Below are 25,586 nucleotides of genomic sequence, written 5' to 3' on the forward strand. Positions count from 1 at the left end.
GTAATAAACATCCATCATTAAGATGTTTTTAATTTCAAACTTTTTTCGGCTAAAATACGAGCCCTCTATAATATTGGTCTCTAAAGTGAAAAAGTCATTTTGTCTGAATCAGGAGAGAAATATGCAAAGATAAACCACCATTTACAAGCTAAAACAGTTCTGAACAAACTTGTGTGGATTTTTATGTGAGATGACAACAGTGGATGGACTTTTTTCTCTGGAGGAAGCATTATTATGGATTATGGAGTCATTTTTGGCCAGAAGTGATAGTTTAAAGTTAAAATTCATTAATGATTGATTTATTTCTTATAAATTCCCAGCTTTTTGCTTCACAAGACAGAATTTGATAGACTGGAGTTGAGTGTTTGGACTCTCATTCTGATGGCACCCATTCACTGCAGAAGATCTGTTGGTGAGCAAGTGATGTATATAATAAATTTCTCCAAATCTGTTCCCATGAAGAGACAAAACTTATTTACATTTTGGATGCCTTGAGGGTGAGTAAATTTTAATTTTTGGGTGAACTATTCCTTAATGTGGCTAGTATAGCTGAATTATTTTGGTCTGGAATAATTTGGGTTTGTATTGAGGTCTTTAGGGGCAGTCGTGGCCTAATAGATAGAGAGTTGGATTTGTAACCCGAAGGTCGTGGGTTCGATTCTCAGGTCCGGCAGGGATTGTAGGTGGGGGAGTGAATAACCAACACTCTCTCCACCCTCAATACCACGACTGAGGTGAGACCCTTGAGCAAGGCACCGAACCCCCAACTGCTCCCCGGGCGCCACAGCATTGGCTGCCCACTGCTCCAGGTGTGTGTTCACTACTGTGTGTACACTTGGATGGGTTAAATGTAGAGCACAAATTCTGAGTATGGGTCACCATACTTGGCCACACACCACTTCCCTTTCCCCTTAACCTTTGATTATAGACTTTGGCAAGTCTGAGCACATGCAGTTTGTGACATTGAGATCTTTTTCTGAAACTCTGTGTGAGATTACCAACATCTTTTTTATCAGGGGGCAAAATCTGAGAAGCAGCTATGTTTTTTTTTTTTTAACCATGTTACAGATGTTATTATTCAATTGATTTGTACTTCTATTTAATGCATATGGTAAAAGTGATTTTTTAAAAATTATTATTCAAGAATGTATCCATTATTCCATATTTGGCACATGTCTGCTTTTTCTATTTTTTCACCACTACTTCTTTACAGAAACTATTTTTTCCACTTACACTATGCTCCATTTATTTCACTCCTAATTTATTTTAATGTGTTTATTGTTCTATGTCTACCTCATTATAGGCTCTGAATAGGTCTGTTGTACCTAGTTACTAGTAAGAGAGTTGGAGCATGTACAGTATGTGAGCATGTTTGTACTAGGAAGATTGCGATAAGGGAAAGGCAGATGTAACGACAAAAATAAGCAGTTTGAGTTTGTTTAGGAATGTAGAAGACCTAAAAATGGAGAGCTAGACATTCCTGAGCTGGAGCAACAGCACTTTGTCAAACAGGGATGAACAGCATCTGGTTCTCATGGAGAGCAGATTGATGTGGTCCAGCACTTGGACTCATGGGTATTGTAGTACCTATTGAGTTGTATTGTTGGATGTGTAGAGAAAAATGAGTAAAGGGAAGTCATAGAATAGTTTCCAAAGTGGTTGAAGTGAGAATGGCGTTAACGTGCCAACTCTGCTCTTTTTTTGTTTAGTTGGGCCGAAAAAATGTTCCTCGTTAGATTCCTGTTATGTAGAACTAAGTGTAGAAATCTGATCTCTCTCATTTTTAGGGTCTATTTGCACTTTAGGGTTTATTTGTCATGCACATAAATGCTTCTCCAATAATTATGATTATTCCAACTATTGTTGTGGTATTTCCAGTTATAATCAGTGATGATGTTAATGCTATTTGGAATGAGAAAAGTTTACGTACGTGGCAAACAAAACTTGATTGCATCTTTTCACCTCATTCTTGTTACTCACCCTGTTTTCTGAGAAAGTCCACAGTTTTTTGATTTTGTGTGCCCCTCTTTCTATAATTCATACATTTTCATGAATTCAGTGGTTCTTTTCTGTTTTTGCCTTGTGTCAGTGGCCATGCATGCGTTAGTGTGAGAGAAAGCAGAGAGAGACGGCTGTTGTATAAATCTAGATCTGGTTTCTGAGACTTCTTTTTTTTCTCTGTATAAAACTTTAAAGGGCTTGTTGCATTATTCACCACTTTAACCACAGGTCACACGCGCACACATGCTTACATTGAACCACTGAGAGCCTGCTTCTTCTTCTGCCTTTGTGTGTGTGTTTCGGTTCACTGAATGTTATAGGTGATATTTGACTTTAATGGCTGTACTGGGAGAGCGTGTGGTGATTTAACAGGACTTGGGGGAGTATTTGGCAGAGCTTGGTCAGTGTACTGGATATCATTATGGACTTCTGGCAAGTAGTTACAATGTTGAATCACACATGACAGTAAAAGATGGTCTTTAGAAATCCACCAGGATATTCACACATTCACGGTATGCGCTCACACACTGGCACGAGTAAGCATTATTCTGTTACCATTAGTTCAAATCTGAGACCAGTGAAACTTTATATTCCAGGTCCATGTTTCACATCATCATCTAATAAGAATAATTTACCTTACAGGATGATTCAGGGATACACTGTTTATTACAGCAATAAACATATATTACTTAGAGAGGTTAAAAGTAAGTAAACTGGAGAAAAAGCGAGAGAGAGAGTGGGAAATATCTGGCTCTTATTTGAGCGTCACTGTTGGATCAGCAAACACCGCGGCCCAGCTGTACTCCCACATCACTTTGTTAAAACACACACACACACACACTGGAAAAAGAGACTTGCTTGCCTCAGTTTAATATGATAAACTGTAAATTTTATACACCCACGTAAAACACAAGCTACATATTTACACTTCAGCACCAATCACAAACAAAACTGCATTAATACTGCATTATTTTTAGTAATCTCTTATTTCTAATTTTCTTCATTTCTTTTTGCAGATGAGCTTGGAAAATCAGATTTTTCATATTAGTTTGCTTTTTTATGTGATTTATATTTTCCGATGTAGGCCTACGTGTATTTGTGTCTTTGTACTGTTTCAATATGCAAGTTTGTTTTGTTATGATTTCAATTAAATGATGCTGAGTTACTCAACTGGGTGCAATCAACACAAAATCTTTGTGGGTTGTGTCTGGGTATGAACTGAGAAACAGAGCAGCACATTTGTTTTGTAGACATGACCTTCTGTCTCGCGCTCTCTCTCTCTCTCTCTCATTTTTAATGTGGTAGAATAATTGAATTATTGAACGCCCTCTGTCTCATTCTCAGCTATTTATAGAGAGATGCTCAAGGCAGAATTTTGTATCCAACTATTGTGCTAATGGTAAGCTAACATGTCGTGTCATAATTGCTGCTGTACTGCACATTTTAAACTGGTGTGACTGTACTTTATATTCATGATTATGTTTCCCCCGCTGGTTTAATATTGCATTTGCTGCACTGCAAATCACTGGAGTTTTTATACTGGTATACTAGCAGCACATGTTTTACACTGCTTCGCACAACTGGAAAAGATTCTGGCAGTAAATAGTTTTGTCAAAATAAACAAGTCAAGGACAAAACTAAGATAAATGCAAAAACGCCAGGGCTTTTTTGCACAGATGAACCGCGTGAAGGAATTCTGTGTGGGTGTTGTATGGTTTGCTGGTTGTCATGCTTCCTGTTGGAGCTGTTGCTGTGGCAGCAGAGCTTTCCCAGGCGATTTGGCAGGCATCTGTGGCCGAACGATCGATTGGTGGAAAAGTGTCAGCCTGCAGGCTTTTACTGATGATGTCATCGTTATTGATCTGTCCGTGGGCTGAAATGAAACTAAATAGAAAGCGCTTCCTTTCTTCTTATGCATGTGAATGCAATCACTGCAGGGATCGCTGAGCAACGCAGCACAATGTTGTTTATGAACGGAAGTAGTTTATTCAGCGTTTGATGCTTTGTGTGTGTGCTTGCATGGTAAACCATATTCATTACTAAAAAATAAATAAAAAGAGAATCTTGCCTATTTTATATTCAACAAGACATACTTTTGTTAAACTTTTTTTATAGGGAAAATCTATTTGAAATGTACAGTGAAATCAGTAAAAACATGTTCTCGTAAGTCCCTGAATGATGCATCGATTATATTTCGTCAATAGTATTTTTTTTCTCATTATTTATAATTATGTTTCTATTTACAAAAGCGTGTTTTGTTGTTTAGTGACACTGTGCACATATTATGCACATATTGTATTATTTTATACATGCATGTTTTCCTAAGGCATGTTTTCTCAAGGGTTTGTTTAAAAAAACACCCACCCACACGCAAGATTCCAATTTTGTTCCTAATTGTCATTATTTTCTTACATATACATAGATTTTTGTTTTTGTATAATTTCTTTCCATTTGTAAATGTTCTGCTAAGCATCTGGCTAAAAAAAGAAACTTACAAGTCACTCTAAATAAAGACTATAAGCACTGTATACACTAGGATCCTTCATGCTTTACTCCATCCTCCTCTTTCTCGTATTCTTGCCTCCTTTTTTACCTGCTGCTCCCCTGGAGCATTAGTACAGTACCTTTATTAGGGCACAAAGATATCTTTGTGCTCCAAGCAGTCAGAAAGTGCTCAGAGTTCGGCATCAAGTTCCCTCATCAGCAAAGAACAACAAGGGCACATAGAACGGATTATACTTCTTGCCCTCCTCCAATACCATCGGTGCAGACAGAGAGAGACTTTTAACCACTTTATTAAAACATCTAAAAACAAATGCTACATTATACCCCACACATATCACATTGCAATGTGTTCAGGATATATATATATATATATATATATATTAGGGAAAAAAAAACAAATACCAATAATAATAATGAACAGTCCTACTCAAAATGACAACCATATATCACCAATTAAACATTATTTCCCCATCCTCACAAATTGACAGTAAAGCACCATTTGCACACCATTTTAATTCAAACTCAAGTAAATTATTTTCATTTGAAAGAATGGATTCTGGATTCCACCAAAGCAGTAAAAAGCTGAAGAATATTTATATTTCGCCCTTCAGCAACCAAGCTACATGACTTCCAAATGGCTAATTTGGCTTGTCCGATTACGAAGGGTGCTACAGTGCACTGCTGTCTGTGCGCTCTTGAATACATTTACATTTATTCATTTAGCTGACGCTTTTATCCAAAGCGACTTACAATTGCTATATATGTCAGAGGATGCACGCCTCTGGAGCAACTAGGGGTTAAGTGTCTTACTCAGGGACACATTGGTGTCTCACAGTGGATTCGAACCCGGGTCTCTCACACCAAAGGCATGTGTCTTATCCACTGCGCCATCACCACCCCAACAGTGAATACTTACATCCATATAAAAAGTGTCTTGTTAAAAACAAAACCCAAGTTCCTTCTATCATTGTAAATAATGGAGCTAATCTAAAGCACTCAGTGAAAACATGAAAACAGATTCCGGTAAAGAACAGAAGATACAAGATGGCGAAACATTCGAGTTAAACTTAGTGGGCAGTGGACGATGTAGTAGCCTTCACTGCAAATCTCCACATCGTTTAGGTAGAGGACTCTTATAGAAAAGCTGCAGGAAGCAGAAAGGTCAGCAGATACTGTTAAAAATCCTCTCCATTTTGTATCACCTCTGTCTTTAATATGCTCAAAATAATCCATTTTAACACACATCTGATAAAGGTCTCTCTTTCCAGCAGCCTGGAAATCAAGCTCTTGTAATCTATTGAAATTCAGCAGTTTTCCTTCCTGACCACCTTCAACACAAATCTTGGGAGACACAATAGCTTAGGAAAAAACACTCTACAAGGGCCTCCGGAAAATAAACAATTAACAAACAGGAGGAGTGTGGATGGAAGAGCTGCTCAACCATCCTGACTGATCTAAAACAAGCCTGATTGCAAATGTCCACCACTGACCTCCATGTTTCAGACGAAGTGTCAACCAAGTCTGAAACTTTGGTCAGTCTTTTTTCCATAAAAAATTTAATTGTATTAGATATTATGTGCTAGAAAAGAGTTATAAAACAGCGAGAGAGAGAGAGAGAGTCTCTCTATATGTCTATAGTATAATCTTTTATTTATTATTATAATTCTTTATTTTATTCATATTATTTTAACACTATTAGTATTTTTTGCTATATCTAGCCATGTGTTTATATAATAATGCCTTTATTTAGTTTAATTACTATTATTTTCTCTTGGCTTTACTAAATGCTAACTTTCTATGTTGTTTTAATGCTTTGGCAATACAAAATGTATGTTTTTGTCATGCAAATAAAGCTTTCTGAATTGAACTGAGAGAGAGAGAGAGGTGTGCTCAGTCTGTAATGAACTCAGTATTATAGGATCACAGTAAAACAGGCTTATGTCTGTTGTCATTAGTATTAACATCATTGCTTGTGTTTTAGATAAACACCAAAGTCTTTTTGGGACTGTTCTTCAAACTTCAAGACGTGGTTTCTACATTCTTCCTTGTAAGGACTTCCTAGGCTACCTTTTCTGTCATGGCTATAAATTTAGCCTCTGGAAGCTGTCTTCATCTGTCACTCTTTCCTCCCTCTCTTCCTCGGAACCAATCCGTTGTTAGCGGGAGGAGTCCCACCAGTGGACCTGAGGGACTGGTAGCAGTGTTTCACGAGCTCGGCGGAGCGTTTGACGACTCCGAAGGTCCGAGGTCCGGTGGGGGTTTATCGGGGGTGTCTGCTCCGGTAAAAGCGAGAGACATGTTCCCGCATCAGAGAACCGCGGGCCGAGAGCGGAGAGCGTTTCACTGGCGGACCACCTCACCGTGGACCACGTAAGTGAACTCCGAATGTACAATATAGATGCTTCAGTATTAGTTTTCCCTCAAAAAGACTCTTACTTACCGTCTTCGTCGTAGAAAAATGTGAGTTTAAGTGACATTTCAATGACCGTGTCTTCGGGGAGCGCCTCAGTGTTTTCCCGCTGGATGCGCGAGCCGCGCTGGATTAGTAACGGTCGCTTCTCTTTCAGCTCGATAAAAATATTCTGGCGCGAAGAGTATGTGATGCGCGCGCTCCTCGTGTAGCCTTTTGGGTTTGAAAGAACCGAGTCGATTTTCATTCCAGTCTCATTCAGTCCGGTTTTGTTTTATTTTTTCACTTAACACTTAATATACACAGTTCCCACATTCGCGGAAAATATCAGTGTTATTTAATGTCAAAGTTTAATTTTCTAATGTAATTAATCTGTAAATAATGTAAACAATGCACTTGTTTAATCAAGACATTTATGTTTAGGAATACAGTTTTATTAAAATGTAGGCTATTTGTATGCTTTCCCTTATCAAAACCAGACTTCAGTTCTGCTATAGATTTGGAGTCTATTTATTTAGGCTACGTCTCCTTGAGAGAAAACAGTTCTGGGTCACTCAGTTTTACATTGAAGGTATCATGTTACTTTTGGTTTGCGTTCGTAAGTACATTAGACACTTTAAAATTGCAAAAGATACTTGATCACCCAACCCTCTGGAGAACTTCTAAACCCTTTCAAAAGGGTAGCTCTCTGAGGAAATAAGCACCTAATAAGCTCCTGTTAGAAATCTATAGACGGTCAATGGTTGCTCCAATATCCTCTTAATAAAGAAAGCTTTTGAGGCACTTTAAACTGGTATTGAAGTTCCGACAACAATAAAGGATGCTTGGAGGTTCACCAGAAATCTCATGTTACTTGAGTGAATTGCCTAATTACTTAAAGTAACACGGACTCCGTAAAGTGTTCAATTTCATCGTTTACTGCTTATTTATGATATCCAATACTCCATTGTGCATTTAAGCTAAAGCAGTGTTTCATATGCATGTAAAGGCTGTTGAAGCAACAGGCTGCAGCCAGATGTTTGTGTTAGATACTGAAGCTGGTTGTGGTCCATGGATGCATATGTCATACTGGGAAGATGTGTTCATGTATTCATCCTCTAACTCACTTAAAGAATTAAATCCTATTAGGGAGAACTGCCACGCATGTGTTTTGTGTGTATATATGTGTTATAAATGTGACGAGAAGAGGTTGAACTTCCTATTCCAGATGTTTCTGCGGGTTGAGGGAACGTACAAAGTTTTGTTAGAATTTCAATTTTTTTCCCTCATGTTTTCATGCATTTCTGACCACAGCCTTCACCAAATCATTGTTTGCAGAATGAGGGGAACAAAACATAGGCTAGGATAATTACTGTGCATTGTGGTGTACGGTTGAAAACATGTCGAGTATAAACATCCATACATGTTCAGTACTTGTAGGAATATAATTAAAATGTGACAATACTAAATCTTTATATGCCCTCCAGTTCTTATAAAACGTTTTAATGCACTTGTTCATGAGTTCCTATAATTTTTTAGAGATATAAATAAATACAGGCTGTTCTCATTAAAGGAGTTCAAGCATGCTAAAAAATAGTTTAAAGATGTTTACCGCACTCCTTTATTCATTTTTTTATAAATTAAATGCAGACTTTCATTTCAAACTCAATTTCATGCAAGTCAATATGGTTCTTATAAAGCATAGTTTCACAAGAAAATGTTTAGCTTTGTAACCATCATGAAATGCACTTAAACAGGATCCCATTTAGACAACACAATTTAAACCCACACATACTTTAAACTGGATCTCTTGTGCATTGTGTTGAAGACAAAGTAAATTAGGCAAAGAGGTAGTCATTTGCAACAAGCCATATGAAGTAAATCATGTTTTAGAATACGTAAATAAAGCTGCCAAAGCCTGTTAACACAATGAGTAAGGCTTTCTGTTGCCTGACTGTAATTTGTGCATTGACTTGGATGTTAAGTTAAGAATTGACTTTTGCTGAAGTTTTTGAACTTCAGGACTGCTGTGTCAGCACTGGTGGTTTCCTTGGTCTGAAGCAAAACATTCTCTGTGTGTGTGTGACTCGATGAAAGTGCAGTCATTGACAGCCGCAGTCTAATTTTAACCTGGTAGATGACGGTCTGTAATTCATTTATGCTGATCTGTAACATGACTCAAAACATGCGATTTATGCTGTGGCCAAATAAAAACACAAGATCGAGAGAAAGAGGAGGATAGAAAGACACTGCTTAAACTAATGACCTCTAAGGAACACATTTTCTCATTTTGCAAACAGCCAACTGAATTGCAATGGAAATCAAATACTCACAAACTCTTACCTGCAAGGTGAAACCCTGGTTTCAGGATCAACCAGTGGAATACAAACATCAAAAACAACCTGCTCACTTTTGATATGTAAAGAATGTAATGTGCTTGTGTGTGTATATGTGTGTGTGTGTGTGTATATAATATATGAAAACACAATGTATTGTGTGTTGTAGCGGGCTGAAGAATCACACGACAGCTGCAGGTGCAGTAAATGCCCCGGAGGGGTGTTTATTCAAACAAACAAGTGTGGTGAGGTGGGTGCTAACGTGTCCGGTGCTCCAAGGCAGTGCCGCGTGATCCCTTCCTTTGGCCGTGGGTGCTTGCCGTGCAGTGGCGTGGTGTTTGAAGTGATGGGCCGATCGGTCACTAGCTGCTATCTGTGGGGTAGAGAGAGATTGGACACAAGCGTTAGTCACCATTCGTTGGGAGTCGTTGCTCACCGGCGTGTGTTGCAGAGAGGCTTTTGTAGCTCTCTGGTAACGAGTGTCAGCTGTGACCGATCAGCCCGTGATGACGGCGGCCAGGTGTTCCTCCTTCGTTTCCAGGGCGACGCTGATAGGTGCTCGGGACGCTTCTCACACTCCCCCCCCCTAAGCGACGTCCTGGTCCTGCGGGACGGGGGGAGGACGGGGAACGAGGGAGGGGTAACCCTTGACAGACCTACGAAAGCTGTCCACAGCCGCGAGAGTCCGTCAGCGTTGGCATTGGCGGTCCCGGCCCGATGACGCACGTCAAAGTGGAAGTCCTGGAGCGCCAGGAACCAGCGAGTCACTCGGGCGTTGGTGTCCTTGGCCCGGGCCATCCACTGTAAAGGGGCATGGTCAGTAAAAAGGGTGACCTTTCTGCCGAGGAGGTAATACCTTAGCTCCAGGACTGCCCACTTGACGGCCAACGCTTCTTTCTCCACCGCGGCGTAGCGTTGTTCGGTCGGGGACAGCTTTCGGCTGATGTATAACACCGGGTGTTCCTCACCGTTTTGGACCTGGGAGAGGACGGCTCCCAACCCAGTGTTAGAGGCGTCGGTCTGTAGCAAGAAGGGGCGGTTAAAGTCAGGCGCGCGCAACACCGGTTCCGAGGTGAGCGCTGCCTTCACTCGACGAAACGCTTCTTCCTCAGTGGGTCCCCAGGAAACCTTCTCCGCCTGCCCCTTCTTGGTCAGCTCGTACCTGTGTTTTTGAGGTGGGCCGTGGGGCCGAGAGAATCGCTGCCACTTTCGTCTCTTGAGGTCTAATCAGTCCACGGCCCACCCGGAAGCCGAGGTACTTGGCTTCAGGCAGAGCCAGGTGACATTTTTTTGGGTTGGCGGTAAGTCCAGCCCGACGTAGCTCCATAAGCACCCTCCGTAAGCGCTCCAGATGGTCTTCCCAGGTCTCCGAGTGAACCACGACGTCATCCAGGTAGGCGGCTGCATACTCCTGGTGGGGCCTTAGCAGGACATCCATCAACCTTTGGAACGTCGCGGGCGCCCCGTGAAGCCCGAAGGGGAGAACCCGGTACTGCCAGTGCCCAGATGGAGTGGAAAAGGCGGTCTTCGGTTTGGCTTGCTGCGACAAGGGTACTTGCCAATATCCCTTCGTGAGGTCCAGAGTGGTGATAAACCGGGCTCTCCCCAGACGATCCAGGAGTTCATCTACTCGTGGCATGGGGTAGCCATCGAACTCGGAGACCTCGTTGAGCCGGCGGAAGTCGTTACAAAAACGGAGGGTGCCATCTGGTTTTGGGACCATTACGATGGGGCTGGACCAAGGGCTGCGGGAGGGCTCAATCACTCCTAACTTCACCATCTCCTGTACGCCCTCCTCGATGGCACGTCGCCGAGCCTCAGGGATCCGGTAGGGACGCTGCCTGACGACGGTCCCGGGTGGTGTGCGCACGTCATGCTCGAGGACGTTGGTCCGCCCGGGGAGTGAGGAGAACACATCCGAGAACTGACCGACCAGATGTTGAAGCTCCGTCTTCTGGGCGGCCGAGAGGTGGGAGCTGATATCCACAACCACGGGACTTGTGGCCGCCAACGCCGAGAGCTGGGTCCTAGTCCCAATCCAACGTTTCAGGAGATTGATGTGGTATATTTGTTCTTCTTTCCTCCTTCCAGGTTGGCGCACCCGGTAGGTGACCGGCCCTACACGCTCGGTGATGGTGTACGGACCCTGCCATTGGGCGAGGAACTTACAGGCGGTAGTCGGGACTAGGACAAGCACGTGGTCTCCCGGCTGGAACTCCCGTGGTTGGGCCGCCCGATCGTAACGACGTTTTTGGGCTTCTTGGGCCTTGACAAGGTGCTCTTTGACGAGGGGCATCACTCGGTCAATTTTCTCCCTCATGTCCCGGACGTGCTCAACGGTGGACCGATGGGCCGCGGGCTGCTGTTCCCAAGCCTCTGTGGCCACGTCGAGCAGGCCACGGGGTTGACGTCCAAAGAGGAGCTCAAAGGGGGTGAAACCGGTGGAGGCCTGGGGAACCTCTCGTATGCCGAAAAGGACATATGGTATCATTTGGTCCCAATCACGGCGATCGTCAGCAGCCACGCGACGGAGCATCTGCTTCAACGTCTGGTTGAATCTTTCGACCAGCCCATCGGTCTGCGGATGGTACACTGTAGTGCGCAGTTGTTTCACTTTGAGGAGGCGACAAAGGTCAGCCATCATCCGGGACATGAATGGGGTGCCCTGGTCGGTCAGGATCTCCTTGGGGATGCCGACCCGGCTACTAAGCAGGAAGAGTTCCTGGGCAATTGCCTTCGCGGTGGCCTTTCGAAGGGGGATGGCTTCCGGGTAGCGGGTCGCATAGTCCACGATGACCAGGATGTGCTCGTGGCCCCGGGCAGACTTAGGCAGCGGTCCCACCAGATCCATCCCTATCCGCTCGAAGGGCACCTCGATTATGGGCAGCGGAATCAATGGCGAGGGGGGAGGGGCCCGTGGCGCCGTTCGCTGGCACACGGGGCACGCCTGGCAAAACCGTTTCACGTCCGCCTCCAGACCGGGCCAGTGGAAACGGTCCCTTATCCGTTGGGTGGTATTCTGCGCGCCCAGGTGACCAGCCATCGGATGGGAGTGGGCCAGCTCCATTATCGTCTCCACCTTTGAACGGGGCACCACCAAGAGTTGTACTTCCTCCCCCCTTCGCTGGGCAACGCAGTACAGCAGGCCGTTCTGGACCACAAAGTGAGGGGTTGGGTGCGGTGGTGGTTGACTTTCCTTGCCTTCAACCACCCTCACTTGGGCCCAGCAATGTTTGAGCCGATCGTCCCCGAGCTGCTCCTTTGCGAACGTTCCCCCTCTCCTGGCCTGTTGAAACACATCATAGAAGAGGTTAGAGGACTGGGAGGGGGACTCACCGTCTCTGGCGCTATCGGTCGTCATCAGGGCAGGTTGTCGCCGTCGGGGACCTCGGCTCAGCTTCCCTCGTCGGCGGTTCCCGGCTGGGCTGGCAGGCTGCGTAACGGCGGCGAGCAGTTGGTCGAACCCCGGCCAGTCCCGGCCGAGGAGGACGGGCACGGGCAGATCTTTCACGACCCCCACCTCTACGGGCCAGGTGCCCGGGCTAGCCGTGATGTAGATCTGACGGGCTGGAACGTGGCGGGTATCTCCGTGCACGCAGGTGATGGGAATCTGGGCCTTGGTGCCCGTCCTCGGGGGTAATACTGTTGGCTGGACCAAGCTCACCGCACTCCCGGAGTCCAGCAAGGCCTGGTACGTTCGGCCGTTGATCTTCACCCGCGCCTGCGGGGCTTCCGGCGGCAGCTCCTGGTGTACCACGCAACCCGCCAGCCAGGTTCTGCCAGGTGAACGCGGGGGATCCGTGGGCATCGGCTCATCCTGAATGCCGGGAACCGCGGGCCTGCTGATTGAGCGTTGGGTGCCCTCCGGCGCGCGTCGCTCCTGAAACACCCTCCGGGGAAAAGGCGGTGCTCGCTCCCCAGCCTCCCGTCGCTGCGTCGCTTCTGCCAGCTCGATGGCCTCCACTAGATCCCCGATGGTTTGCGGGTTCCGCATGCCGGCCGCCTGCCGAAGAGAGCGGGGGAGGGCCCGGAGAAAACGGTCCACAACCACTCGCTCGGCCACCTGAGCGGCGCTAGGATCTCCCGACAACAACCAGTGCTGGGAGAGGCGTGACAGTTCGGCTGCCTGGGCGCGGGCTGGCAACCGGCTATTGTACTCCCAGGCGTGGAACAGTTGGGCTGCTGCAATCGGGGACAAGCCGACGCGGGCCAGGATTTCCTTCCGTAGGTCGTCGTAGGAGTCCACGGAACTGGTTGGCAGCGAGAAGTAAGCCTGTTGCGGCTCTCCAGTCAATAGCGGCGCCAGGATCCGTGCCCACTCGTCCCTTGGCCAGTCTTCCCGCGTCGCGATGGCCTCGAACATCTGGAGGTAATGTTCTACATCGTCGTGGGCGGTCATCTTCGGCAGGAGACGGGTGGCTTGAACTCGGGGGTCGGGCAGCGGAACCCGCTGGGCAGCAGAAACGCGCAGAGTGGCGATCTCACGCTCCGTCTCTCCCTGTCGAGCGGCCATGTGCTCGACAATTTGTTGTTGACGGATGCTTACTTCGGTGAGATGCTTTAATAACTCTTCCATGGCTGGGGAGTAGCTGCCGCCTGTGCGTGACTGGGCGAGGAAAGACAAAGAGGGGAAAAAAATTAGTTGGGGTTGTCGTGACAGTCGGTGATTCTTCAGCAATCTGCCCGCATTCTCCACCAGTGTAGCGGGCTGAAGAATCACACGACAGCTGCAGGTGCAGTAAATGCCCCGGAGGGGTGTTTATTCAAACAAACAAGTGTGGTGAGGTGGGTGCTAACGTGTCCAGTGCTCCAAGGCAGTGCCGCGTGATCCCTTCCTTTGGCCGTGGGTGCTTGCCGTGCAGTGGCGTGGTGTTTGAAGTGATGGGCCGATCGGTCACTAGCTGCTATCTGTGGGGTAGAGAGAGATTGGACACAAGCGTTAGTCACCATTCGTTGGGAGTCGTTGCTCACCGGCGTGTGTTGCAGAGAGGCTTTTGTAGCTCTCTGGTAACGAGTGTCAGCTGTGACCGATCAGCCCGTGATGACGGCGGCCAGGTGTTCCTCCTTCGTTTCCAGGGCGACGCTGATAGGTGCTCGGGACGCTTCTCACAGTGTGTAAATGTATAAATAATATTTTTATTTAATATTAATCCAACTTTTACTCTTTGGTCTATCAAAATAAGACTGCATTGATCTGATCAAAAATACTTTATACGTTATAATGTTGTTTGTTCCTGTGATGCAAAGCTCAATTTTCAGCATCGTTACTCCAGTCTTCACAGAAATCTTTCTAATATGCTGATTTGCTGCTCAAAATTTCTTATTATCAGTGTTGAAAACAGTTGCACTGCTTAATATTTTTGTGGAAACCATAATACATTATTTTCTGCTGGAAAAGATAGTCTGTAGAAGTTGTGTGGGGCCCAATATATGGCCATCACAAATATGATTCAAGATTCAAGATTTTTATTCGTCACATACAGAGTATAACCAGCAGTGAAATGTAAGTCAGGTCAGCTCCAAGGACAGTGCAATTGTATAGAATACAAATATTAAGAAAAGTAGAAAAAAACTAAAAGAATAAAATAAAAGATAAAAAAAATATATAAATGTGCAGGTCAGTATGTTGTTGACAAATAGTAATATAACAGGAATGTGCAAAAAAGTTGTACAGGGTATTTAAATAGCAGCAATATGAGGTAGAAAAAATTATGAATAGCTTATTGATATAGTGATATTTACATGGAGTCAAGTGATGTTATGACACAGAGTTAGAGTTTAGGAGCCTGATGGCCTGGGGGAAGAAGCTCCTCCTAAGACTCTCAGTTTTTGCCATCAGGCTACGGAAGCACTTACCAGATGGAAGCAAAGTGAATAGCAGGGTGATTTGAGTCCTTGATGATGTTGACAGCTCTGTTTTTGCAGCGTTTGAGGTATTAGTCCTGCAGAGAGGGGAGTGCAGACCCTGAGATGCGCTCAGCTAAGCGCACAACTCTCTGTAGTGCTTTGCAGTCCTGATTGGAGCGGTTTCCATACCCCACTGAGATGCACTGAGTCAATACACTTTCTATGGTTCCTGAATAGAAAGTTTTCAGGATTGCTGGTGAGACCCTGAATTTCCTCAGCTGTCGCAGATGGTACAGTCTTTGCCTGGCTTTCTTAACCTGTGTTTGGATATGTGTAGTCCAAGTCAGGTTCTCTGAGATGTTTACACCGAGGTACTTGAAGCTACTCACCCTCTCCACAGGGGTCCCACTGATCATAAGAGGAGTGTAGGGCTGCTGCTGTCTCTTCCTAAAGTCCATGATCAGCTCTTTAGTTTTGCTCACATTCAGAGAGAGACAGTCCTCCTGGCACCATGATGTGAGTCTCTCTACCTCATCCAAGTGTGCGGTCTCATCGTTGTTGGAAATGAGGCCCAGAACCACAGTATCATCAGCGAATTTGATAATAGATGTGGAGCTGTGAGAGGACACGCAGTCATGCGTGTAGAGATAGTAGAGCAGGGGACTCAGGACACAGCCCTGTGGGGCTCCTACGTTCAGGGTGATGGAGTTTGAGATGAACTGGCAAACCTTCACCACTTGAGGTCTGCCGGTGAGGAAGTCTTGAATCCAGTCACAGAGTGAGGAGTTTAGGCCGAGGTCAGTGAGTTTAGAAGCCAGCTTTATGGGGACTATAGCGTTGAAAGCTGAGCTATAGTCAATGAATAGCAGCCTTACATAATTCCCATTGTTGCTGTCCAAGTGTGTGAGGGAAGAGTGGCGGACGTGAGAGATGGCATCGTCCGTAGATCTGTTTGGGCGATAGGCAAACTGAAGGGGGTCCAAAGTATCAGGGATGGAGGAGCAAATGTGGCTCTTTACAAGTCTCTCAAAAACCTTCATGACTATAGATGTGAGGGCAACTGGGCGATAGTCATTCAGGCAAGAGGGTTTATTGTTCTTAGGCACAGGGATTATTATGGATTTTTTTAAATGAAGTGGGAACCACGGAGGTAGCAAGGGACTCATTAAACATAGACGTTAACAAACCAGCGAGCTGATCACCGCAGGACCTCAGAACACGGCCGGTTATCCCATCAGATCCGGCTGCTTTCCTGACATTCACTTTCTTTAGCGCCCTCCGAACCTCATCCTCCGACACGGTGATTACAGGATCATCGCTGCTCTGCCTGCTGCTTCCTGACGCGCTGGACGGCAGAGGCGTGCCGTCGCCGTTGCATTCGAAGTGGCCGAAGAAGGTGTTTAACTCGTCGGCCAGCAACGGATCGGCTCTCACCTCCACGGACGATTCGTTTCCGAAGGCACAGATGGTCCTCAGTCCCTGCCACATCCGTCGAGAGTCATTGAGCTGGAAATGAGACTCAATTCTCTCTCTGTATCTATGTTTAGCGGCTCTTACTGCGCGTCGAAGAGCATAGCACGATGCTTTGTACTCGCCCATATTCCCGGTCAGAAGAGCCTCATTGTAACACAGTGCGTGTGTTAACCAGAGCACGGATTGTTCGGTCCACAGCAGTACACATGTACACAGCAGTAACAATGATTGATGAAAACTGCCGGGGCAGATAAAATGGGCCGGCAAATAATGGAAAGATGTTCCAGATGAGGCGAGCAGGAATGCGACAGAATGGAGATATTCCTGGGATCACACCATTTCTTGTTAATCATGAAACACACTCCTCCACCCCTGGATTTACCGGCCTCTGCTGTTCTGTCCGTCCGAAAAACAGAGAAGTTATCACTTGGCATTACAGCAGTGTCCGGGACCATGGACGAAAGCCAGGTTTCTGACAAACAAAGGATGTTACAGTCCCTTATGTCCCATTGGAAACTAATCCTGGCTCTAAGATCGTCCATCTTATTCTCCAAGGATTGGACATTTGCGAGCAGAATGCTCGGAAGAGGAGGACTGGGAGCCCTTTTCCTGAGTCTATCTCAAATCCCAGCGCGTTTCCCGCAGTGTTTCTTGATCCTTCGCCTCGGGGGGTTATTGTTCATCTCTGCGTTCCGAAGAATCTCCAGAGGCCATACTGGATTCGTGGCTAAAGTGTCCTGGAACAGGTTGGTGTAGCGGTTTCCAATGTCCAAAAGTGTTTCTTTGTTATAGGTGAACAGTGCCGACGTGAGATGTGTAAAAAGACAAAGTAAAACCAAGTAAAAAAGTAGATAAAAACACAATCTTAGCGGAGTGACCTGGACGGCATCCGAACAAAGCGCCGCGCACATCTTGCTTGAAGTTCAAAACAACAGCATTTATTTGAAATAGACAGTTTGTATCACTTTAAATGCATTTACTTTAATTTTTAGATCAATTTAATGCATCCTTGCTGAATAATTTTTCTTCCTTTTTGTGGTATTGCTGTGCTATAAGACAATTAGTGCACCTGATTTTAACAGGGACTCTTTATTGACTTGCCATTTAGCTGCTCTTTATCCAAAGTGCAATGCTACACTAAAAATGCTAGTGATGGCTGCTTTCAAAGCACTGCTTCGTGAAGCTTGGAAACTTTGGTGAAGCAGTTGTTTCTAAATAGTGGTTCGGAGCGTGTATCAAACTGCCAAAGTCACCCGATTTCAGTAAACGAGGCTTCATCATGTCATTCGATTGTTCAAAGGGTTCAGAAATTTCAATGGTTTGCCGTTGCGTGGCCGATCTCTGTGAAACAGTGAATCATGCGACTTCGAAAAGGTTCATTCTCCCATTACAACTTAATGCTGAGAAACTCCGTCACTGATCCTTGAGATAAATGCCATACTCAAAGGCACACTTGTTGTATGGTTCTTAATGGCAGGGATTACTGATGCTTTCACAGTGTTTGCGTCATAGACCACAACGGTCAGGTAGTAACCAAATGATCTCCCATGCTGCTTATATTCTCACATTTACACTTGACCTTATCGGTAACAAATAGTCCACTCGAGGCAAGTTGTGATAAACCCAAGTACAGTTTAATATCCTATGTAAAATACAAATGAAGTCTTGACTGGAACAGACTTGGCTTGAAATGAACAGAAACACAAACTCACCAATAGCAGGTTACGTGGATCAATACACGACGAGAGACAAAGGCTACATGAGGGCTATATATACCAAACAATCATGGTCACATGACACAATCCAACCAATGGGACACATGACACATGAACCAAAGAACCAATAAGAACATGACACTAGACAGGAATACATAAAGGCAAGGGAAGCAAGACACCAACAGCATGAATCAAATTACAAAATAAAAGACATGAAAAGAAGAACATGAAACAAACACCAAAACCAGGTGTGACATTATCATCTGTTCAGCTAGGATGTGTATGCACATATATCACTTACATTGACTTTATTGTTGAACTTGTGCTTCTTTCTGACCTGCATGTGTTTACAGGTGTGTGAGAGTGGCATGTTGCAGTCACCTGCGCTTTATGTGGTTCGCTCTGATGGTCCTGACAGTTCTCTGCGTGGCGCTGCAGATGCTGGGAGTCGTCCGACAGGCCAGGTTGATCAAGTTTTACAAAAAAAAATGCATAGTGACTTATACAAAGCAAATTATAAACAGATTTAGGAGGACTTTGAAATTAAATTTAATATTTAATATTTCCATTTAAGTCAAAGCAAATATCTTAACAAAAATGACTTAATATAAACTAAGTATTATATATTTATGTAACGTACATTTTATATTATATTATATTATATTATAGAGAATTTCAAATCAGATTTGTGTTGGTTCCATAAGGGTCAGCATCTAAAATGTCTCTTTCTTTCTTTCTCAGAAGTGCCAAGGTTTTGAAACTTGTGAGTGAGCAGCTGGTCAGAATGCCTGCAGAGATCCACAGGCCCATAAAGCGCAAAGACTGGGAAAAACTTTGGTCTGTCTCAGCAGCTATTGCTGAAGAACCAATGGACCAGCATCCTTTCATACAGAGACGAGACGAGAGCGAAAACTCTCGGTCAGAAGAGGGAAGGGACCAAGTCTTGGAGGATACAAGAAAAAAGCTTACTAGCACCACCAATGCAGCTCCACCAATAGAGGCGAATAAACTCTGGCTTGACCAAGAATTTCCGACAAAGCCACATAGACCAGCTTTCCCCAAAAGGACCCCAGAAATTAAAAAACCTCAGCACTCTGATGACAGTAATGATAAATATTCAGTAAAATCACGAGCTGACAACACTGTCACATGTCGACCCAAAAACCACATCGTCTTCCTCAAGACGCACAAGACTGCAAGCAGCACTATACTGAACATCCTCTATCGTTATGGGGAAAGCCATAACCTGACCTTTGCCTTGCCGCTGAACATGCACAGCCAGTTATTTTACCCAGCATTCTTTGCAGCATACTTTGTGGAGGGTGTCAGGACTCGCAGTGTGAAGGAGTTCCACATCCTGTGCAATCATATGAGATTCAGCTCACAAGAGGTCAGTCCGAGAGCACAGTACCCGTACTATTGTACCAAAGCATGCATCCAAAAGTAGTTGTTTTGCAGGATTGGATAAACAATAGAATATTCATGACATTAATTCAAGACACCACAGGCACAACATTATGCAAACTCTCATGCACTGGTCAATTTTGAGAGTTTGGGCTTTTATGTCTTCTTTCAGACTAGTGGATAGAAAACATCCAAAATACTCCTTTAAGGGTTTATTTTGATACACTTTATCTATTTGTGTCTGTAGATTTCAATTACAATACATATCTTTAAAAGCCATTTTCTCAAAATGAGTTTTCTCATGTGCTGAGCCAGAAATCTTCACTTCAGAAGGCTTTACCAAACCCATTTTGTTACTATCTATATTGTATTGTATCTATAAGGTTTGTTGTTCATGCATCATTCACCTGATTTAAATTCCATTTTAGTCCTACAACCAGTGAAAACCTTTTTTCCTGGTCGTTGACAGTATTTTATGATTTATAGTGTGATTAAAAAAGAGATATCACAAATTACCTCTGTAAAACCCTTTATCTCTAATATGTCACCAAAATGAAACAAGCAATTTGAACCTAGCATTATACAATTTTCAGATTTCTGTTCTGCAAAGGTATGCACCTGTGTTTATATTTAAATTTTATATTACTCATTTGCATATTTAAACAACATTTCAGAAAACTTGCAATACAAAACAATTGTCTTAATGTGCTGTGATTAATCAACTGGGGAATATAGTGGTGTCTATTAGTTAATTTTTTTTACCATATTCGCCTATATTGTTTTGTCTTTAAATTAAAGACTTTCAAAAGAAGCCCTTAAACGCCAGAGACTGAAAACAATTATGATAGTAAATATTAAATAATAAATCATGCAATTGCATTAAGATATGGTAACTGTTTTTGATTAAATAAGTAGCATGATAGGTTTTTATTTATTTATTTTTATTCTTAATAATGCATGTGAACAGATAGACTTCAAATAAAAGATAATGCTTTCTCTTGTTTATTTATTTTGAGTTTTTTTCTGGTGAATATGTTTGCAACTTTATCAAGACTGTGGTGTGAAAGCAATCCTAGATATGCGTAGACCACTTAGCAAGCACATAAATCATTTGATACAACTGACTATTTTCATTTTCAAGAGGAAGACGAAGCACCCAGTGCTAGATGAAAGCAGGCAGGTGCAGATCTGAATGATTTATAAGACATTTGCACTGATTGCATGTAGATTGCATTCTGGGATGGAACTTCAGTTGAGCGGAATGTGTTTATGATTCTGAAGCAAAGAGCAAGAGGTAAAATTTTTATTGACTTGGAAAGCTGAATAAAATATTTTATTCATAAGTTCATATTGTCTTTTCTGACTTGCAGGTGAGGAAAGTGATGCCTAAAGACACATTCTACTTTTCCATTCTTCGGAATCCAGTGGCGATGATGGAATCCTTGTTTGTTTACTACAAAGCGATCCCAGCTTTCCGTGCTGTCAAAAGCCTTGAGGAGTTTCTGATCCATGGTGGGCGGAGCTACAACACCTCTGTGCCTAATAACCACTATGCACGTAACATTTTGACCTTTGACTTTGGTCTGGATAATACACCACCCGAGAACGACACTGAGCTGGACAGACGTAGCGCCGAGGTCATCGCCGCCGTGGAACGTGACTTTCCGCTAATCCTCATCTCAGAGTATTTCGATGAATCTCTGGTGCTTCTAAAACACGCGCTCTGCTGGTCACTGAATGATGTTTCGTCTTTTCGCCTCAATAGTCGCAGTGAACGTTCTCGTAGGCCCTTGAGCTCAGAGACCGCAGAGCGGATAAAAGAGTGGAATTCACTAGACTGGCGATTGTACCAGCACTTTAATGCCACTTTCTGGAAACGCATAGACTCCACACTTGGGCGGACGAAGCTCCAACAGGAAGTTGAACTTCTGAGGGCAAAGAGGAGGAATCTTGAGCAAATGTGTCTTCGGGAAGGAGGGGCAGTAGATCCTGCGCAGGTCCATGATTCATCACTGAAGCCGTTTCAGTATGGCGCAGCAGTTATTCAAGGTTATAACCTTCGACTGGAGTTAAATAATGACACTCGTCAGCTTTGTCAGAGGTTGATTACACCTGAACTACAGTACACCTCAGCTTTGTACACCAAACAGTTCCCTCAGCTGGCAGCTGCACGTGCCGCTGCTGCAAAAAACATTGCGGCTTCCAGAAACACTGCAACGCACAGAGTTTTTAAACGCAATATTGAGACAAATGTTCACACAGCAATGAAGAAAATTACCTCGCATAGCAATACAAATAAAGGCACTGTGGATGAACATAGCTTACACATTTTAGCTAACTCTGTTGTTCATAATGAGAGACAAAACAATGTTGATGTAACAAGAGTATAAAGAAGTAAAATACGTAAACTCAAACATACACAAGGAACCACAAGAACCTGGTTTATTGAGATGAATTCATCAATTAGAACTCTAATTAACTAAGAGGAAAAAATCTCTACTGTCCTACGTAAATAGTGTAGCGACGTATGAAGCACAGCTCATATAAAAGTTACTTTCAAAGCAAGCAATTTTTGGTTGGTGAATGCAGTAAATTCATGTTACCAACTTGAAAAAGGGAACTTTTTCGCCCTCACTGACTGCTGATTAGGGTTGGTTTGAATTGTATCAATTCCGATTCTTATTGATTCCCAGTTTCAATAGGAGGTTTCAATAAGTCAAACATTTAGATATCAAACATATTTATTCTGTTTCTATTTTTGCAAAACATTTAATTGCTGCTGAACACCATGAACAAAAATGAGCCAGCTACATAAAAACTGGACTTCATTTAGAAGCCTGCAAAATAGAGCTGCACGATTCTGGATAAATCGAGAATTTCTTTTTTTATGGAGGTTGAAGTTCTCTCACAATTCTGAAGAAAAAATATTAGACAACTAAAGAAAATCTCATGGAATTTATGAATGGAAGGAGTCAATGACTCAAGATTACTTGTTTCATTACTGGATGAATAATGAATGAAAGATTCAAAGATTAATAGATTTTTAACACCCCCTTTTTGCCACCTAAAAAAAACAAAACAGGAATTGATAGGCGGAATTGAAATAAGTATCCGATTACTGACCTTAAGTATTCAATTCTGAAATTGGAATTGATTTTCGATTCCCAACTCTGATTCCAACTGAGCTGACTGGATTTTGCCAGGGAAAGTTTGCTGAGCAATATTAAATGTGAACGCACATTTAGAATACAAACAACATCGTTCCATTCAGTATGGTTTATATTTATTTTTTACAATGCTTTTAACAACTGTAATCATCACAGTGCAACTTTACACAGATTTAAGGTGTTACCACCCAGTGAGCAGTGTTTCTGCATCGCTTTTTCAGCAGCTGCTTTCCTCCGGTGCTCAATAGCTGCAGCTAAATAAATCATATTTGAATTTGCTGTCTGGGTCGAATGTGATGCAACCAAAATAAATGTTTTGCTATTGAGTTCTCACAGACTGCTCGTAATAATAAAAATACTGTACACCGATACCAGTGTAGTACGATTCATGGACAAATTACTCTTATGAGCTGGTTCTTTTTGTGAGTCAAAAATATATGGGATGGCAATCCATTGACTCCTAAGACGACATGGTTATTTTTAGTGAATCAAAAGCATATATCGAGACCAGTGTAGTCCAATTAACGAGGAAATGACTCTTATGAGCAGGTGCAGTTTAGCGAATCAAAATCATACATTCCAACAAGAGTCATTGAAGAATGAGTCTTTTAATGAGTCGTTCAAAAAGATGATTCGTTCACTGAATTGAATCCAGAGAGACAATGAATCAACATCTGATTCACTTATGGAAATGGCCTTGTTATCATTATTTTTAATGATATCTGTATCAAAATGAATCAAGGTTTATGTCAGTATCATTAATGATGTCCATATGACAGCGTTTTGTTAAGATAGCCTATACTTTGTTTTTTTTAAATAGGTTTAATTAAACAATATTTTTTTAGGAATGGTAGCCTATTATCAAAGTTTTGATTAAAATATTGTGTCTCCATATGACATCTATTAATGTATTTCTGCTTTACCCTCCAGCAAAACCAATGATATACCCAATGTATAATTGGGTATCATACCTGATAATTTGGGCTCTTAAAATGTCAGGCTATAATTATGGTGTGAGACAATAATAATCAAGTGTGATTCATTGTCTTAGAAGACTAAGTAATGTCTCGTTTACCTTGTTTGCACTTTCTCTTGTGACATAATCTCATTTTTATGAAAATGATTTTCCATTTGTAGACCAGATGAGGCTTATTGTGCCTGTTCAGCTGGTGTTTTGGAAAATGCAACGCTTTCTGCTCAATATGGCTAAGCTATTTCTCTAAAACCAATGGTTCGAGTTTCCAATGTGAGTCAGAAGTTTATATAACATGGATAAAGTGTGTGTTTGGCCTCTGCAGAAGTACAGATTCGGATCAAGGTTTTTGTTATAATGCTAATTGGAAATTGCCTATACAGCAGTGAATAAGTTGGAGAATAGGCATGAACTTTTTTCTTAAATCCAGCTATTTAGTTTTGCACCGTGTGGCTTTTCAATTTGATTTGTTGTTAAATATCACTGGAAGAAAGTGGAAAATATGTCACTGGCAGTTTCAGACACATGAATCAGAGCCTAATGCAAAATACACTGAACAGATCTATTAGAGTTGTCTGTGCTATTTCTGACATTCCAGTATTAGAAATACAGTGGCCTCTGAAAGTATTCAGACACTAAGGACACACACTTAAAGTTTGCTAGTGCTGTGGCATAGTCGTGCACAGGACAGTAAGAGCTGTTGTCAGGTTTGAGCCTGACCTGGTTCATGTCCTGATCCCATTTTATCTTGCCTATCTGCATTCTGCTGTCCTATAAATAACGACAAAATGCCCTAAAATAAAATGATATATAAACAGAATGTATGAACTTCATTGTATTAGATAAAAATATCAAACCAGATGAAATCAATAAACACAACTCAGAATTAACTGATGTTAATGTGGTTTATGAAGTCGGGTTTACTCATCAGATCGATTAGTAGTTCCCTATAAACATGATCCAAGTCTAAAAGTATAGATAATTTGGGTTTATTGGTTAATTCTATCATTTAAAGTCTAATAAATGTCATTTCATACAATAATTTAATTGAAAAGTGAGCTTTCTTTAAAATGAACACTGCTTGGTTGGGTATTTTATTATGCAACACAATGACAAGTCTGTGTAAGTATTTGAGTATTTAATGGAGCCTCTGGTTCTCACAAGTGGAACCCTAATTAATGTAAACGTTCTGTATTATGATGGATTTAATACAATGGCCATCTACAAAACCACTCTGCAAATCCTATGCATTATTGAGGCCAATTTGAATGAAGAAAGCAGTCCATCTCAATGAAGAAAGCAGACTTCTGCTAAGGGCTAATGCTGATTGCCAAGTTTTACCAGCCTTACTGAGACTCTGAAGGACCTGGACTTTGATCATTACCCAGAATGACTTGCTAGCTCTCATAAAAGATCATCTGAACCAAAGTCTCAGAGCTTTAATCTAAAGTTGGCTTTGATGTTAGAGAGCAATATACTGTATATGTGCGGCATCTTATTTCAAATCTCTGAAAGCTACAGTATATATTTTTCGTATTTATTAATAAAAGATGATTCTCTGGTGATGGTTGTCTTCTCTATAGAAAACAAGCATGAAACCTGCTTTGTACCCTGAGGTCACATATTTTCTAGTGGAATGAGTTTTGTGGCATAAGTTAAGAATCAACCCAACAGTCTTGTGTAACAGTGGATTTGACCCAAAAGCCAAAGAGCAGAGGAGCTGCTGTGTTTGAAGGTTAGTGCTCACTAAGATGTTTTTCATCAGTGTTGACAGAC

At 42.8% G+C, this 25,586-nt stretch overlaps 1 protein-coding gene across 1 annotated transcript; it reads left to right on the forward strand.

Annotated features, from left to right (window-relative positions):
• Nucleotides 1-6,377: 6,377 nt before the first annotated feature.
• LOC306851607 (galactose-3-O-sulfotransferase 2-like) lies at nt 6,378-25,367 on the forward strand. The gene is made up of 5 exons (XM_079387991.1): nt 6,378-6,553; nt 6,667-6,876; nt 18,620-18,730; nt 19,008-19,656; nt 21,041-25,367. The coding sequence occupies exons 2-5, from the start codon at nt 6,803-6,805 to the stop codon at nt 22,058-22,060; spliced, it is 1,854 nt and encodes a 617-aa protein (XP_079244117.1). The 5' UTR covers nt 6,378-6,553; nt 6,667-6,802; the 3' UTR covers nt 22,061-25,367.
• The last annotated feature ends 219 nt before the right edge of the window (nt 25,368-25,586 follow it).

The sequence above is a fragment of the Barbus barbus genome, assembly GCF_936440315.1.
Source record: "Barbus barbus genome assembly, chromosome: 31".
NCBI classification, from domain to species: Eukaryota; Metazoa; Chordata; class Actinopteri; order Cypriniformes; family Cyprinidae; genus Barbus; species Barbus barbus.

Excerpts from the sequence above, each read along its gene's own strand:
- LOC306851607 (XM_079387991.1), top strand. The coding sequence starts at position 6,803 with ATGTTCCCGCATCAGAGAACCGCGGGCCGAGAGCGGAGAGCGTTTCAC. Across the intron at positions 6,877-18,619 it reads ACCACCTCACCGTGGACCAC|GTGTGTGAGAGTGGCATGTT; the intron begins GTAAGTGAACTC and ends ATGTGTTTACAG. Across the intron at positions 18,731-19,007 it reads GGAGTCGTCCGACAGGCCAG|AAGTGCCAAGGTTTTGAAAC; the intron begins GTTGATCAAGTT and ends TTTCTTTCTCAG.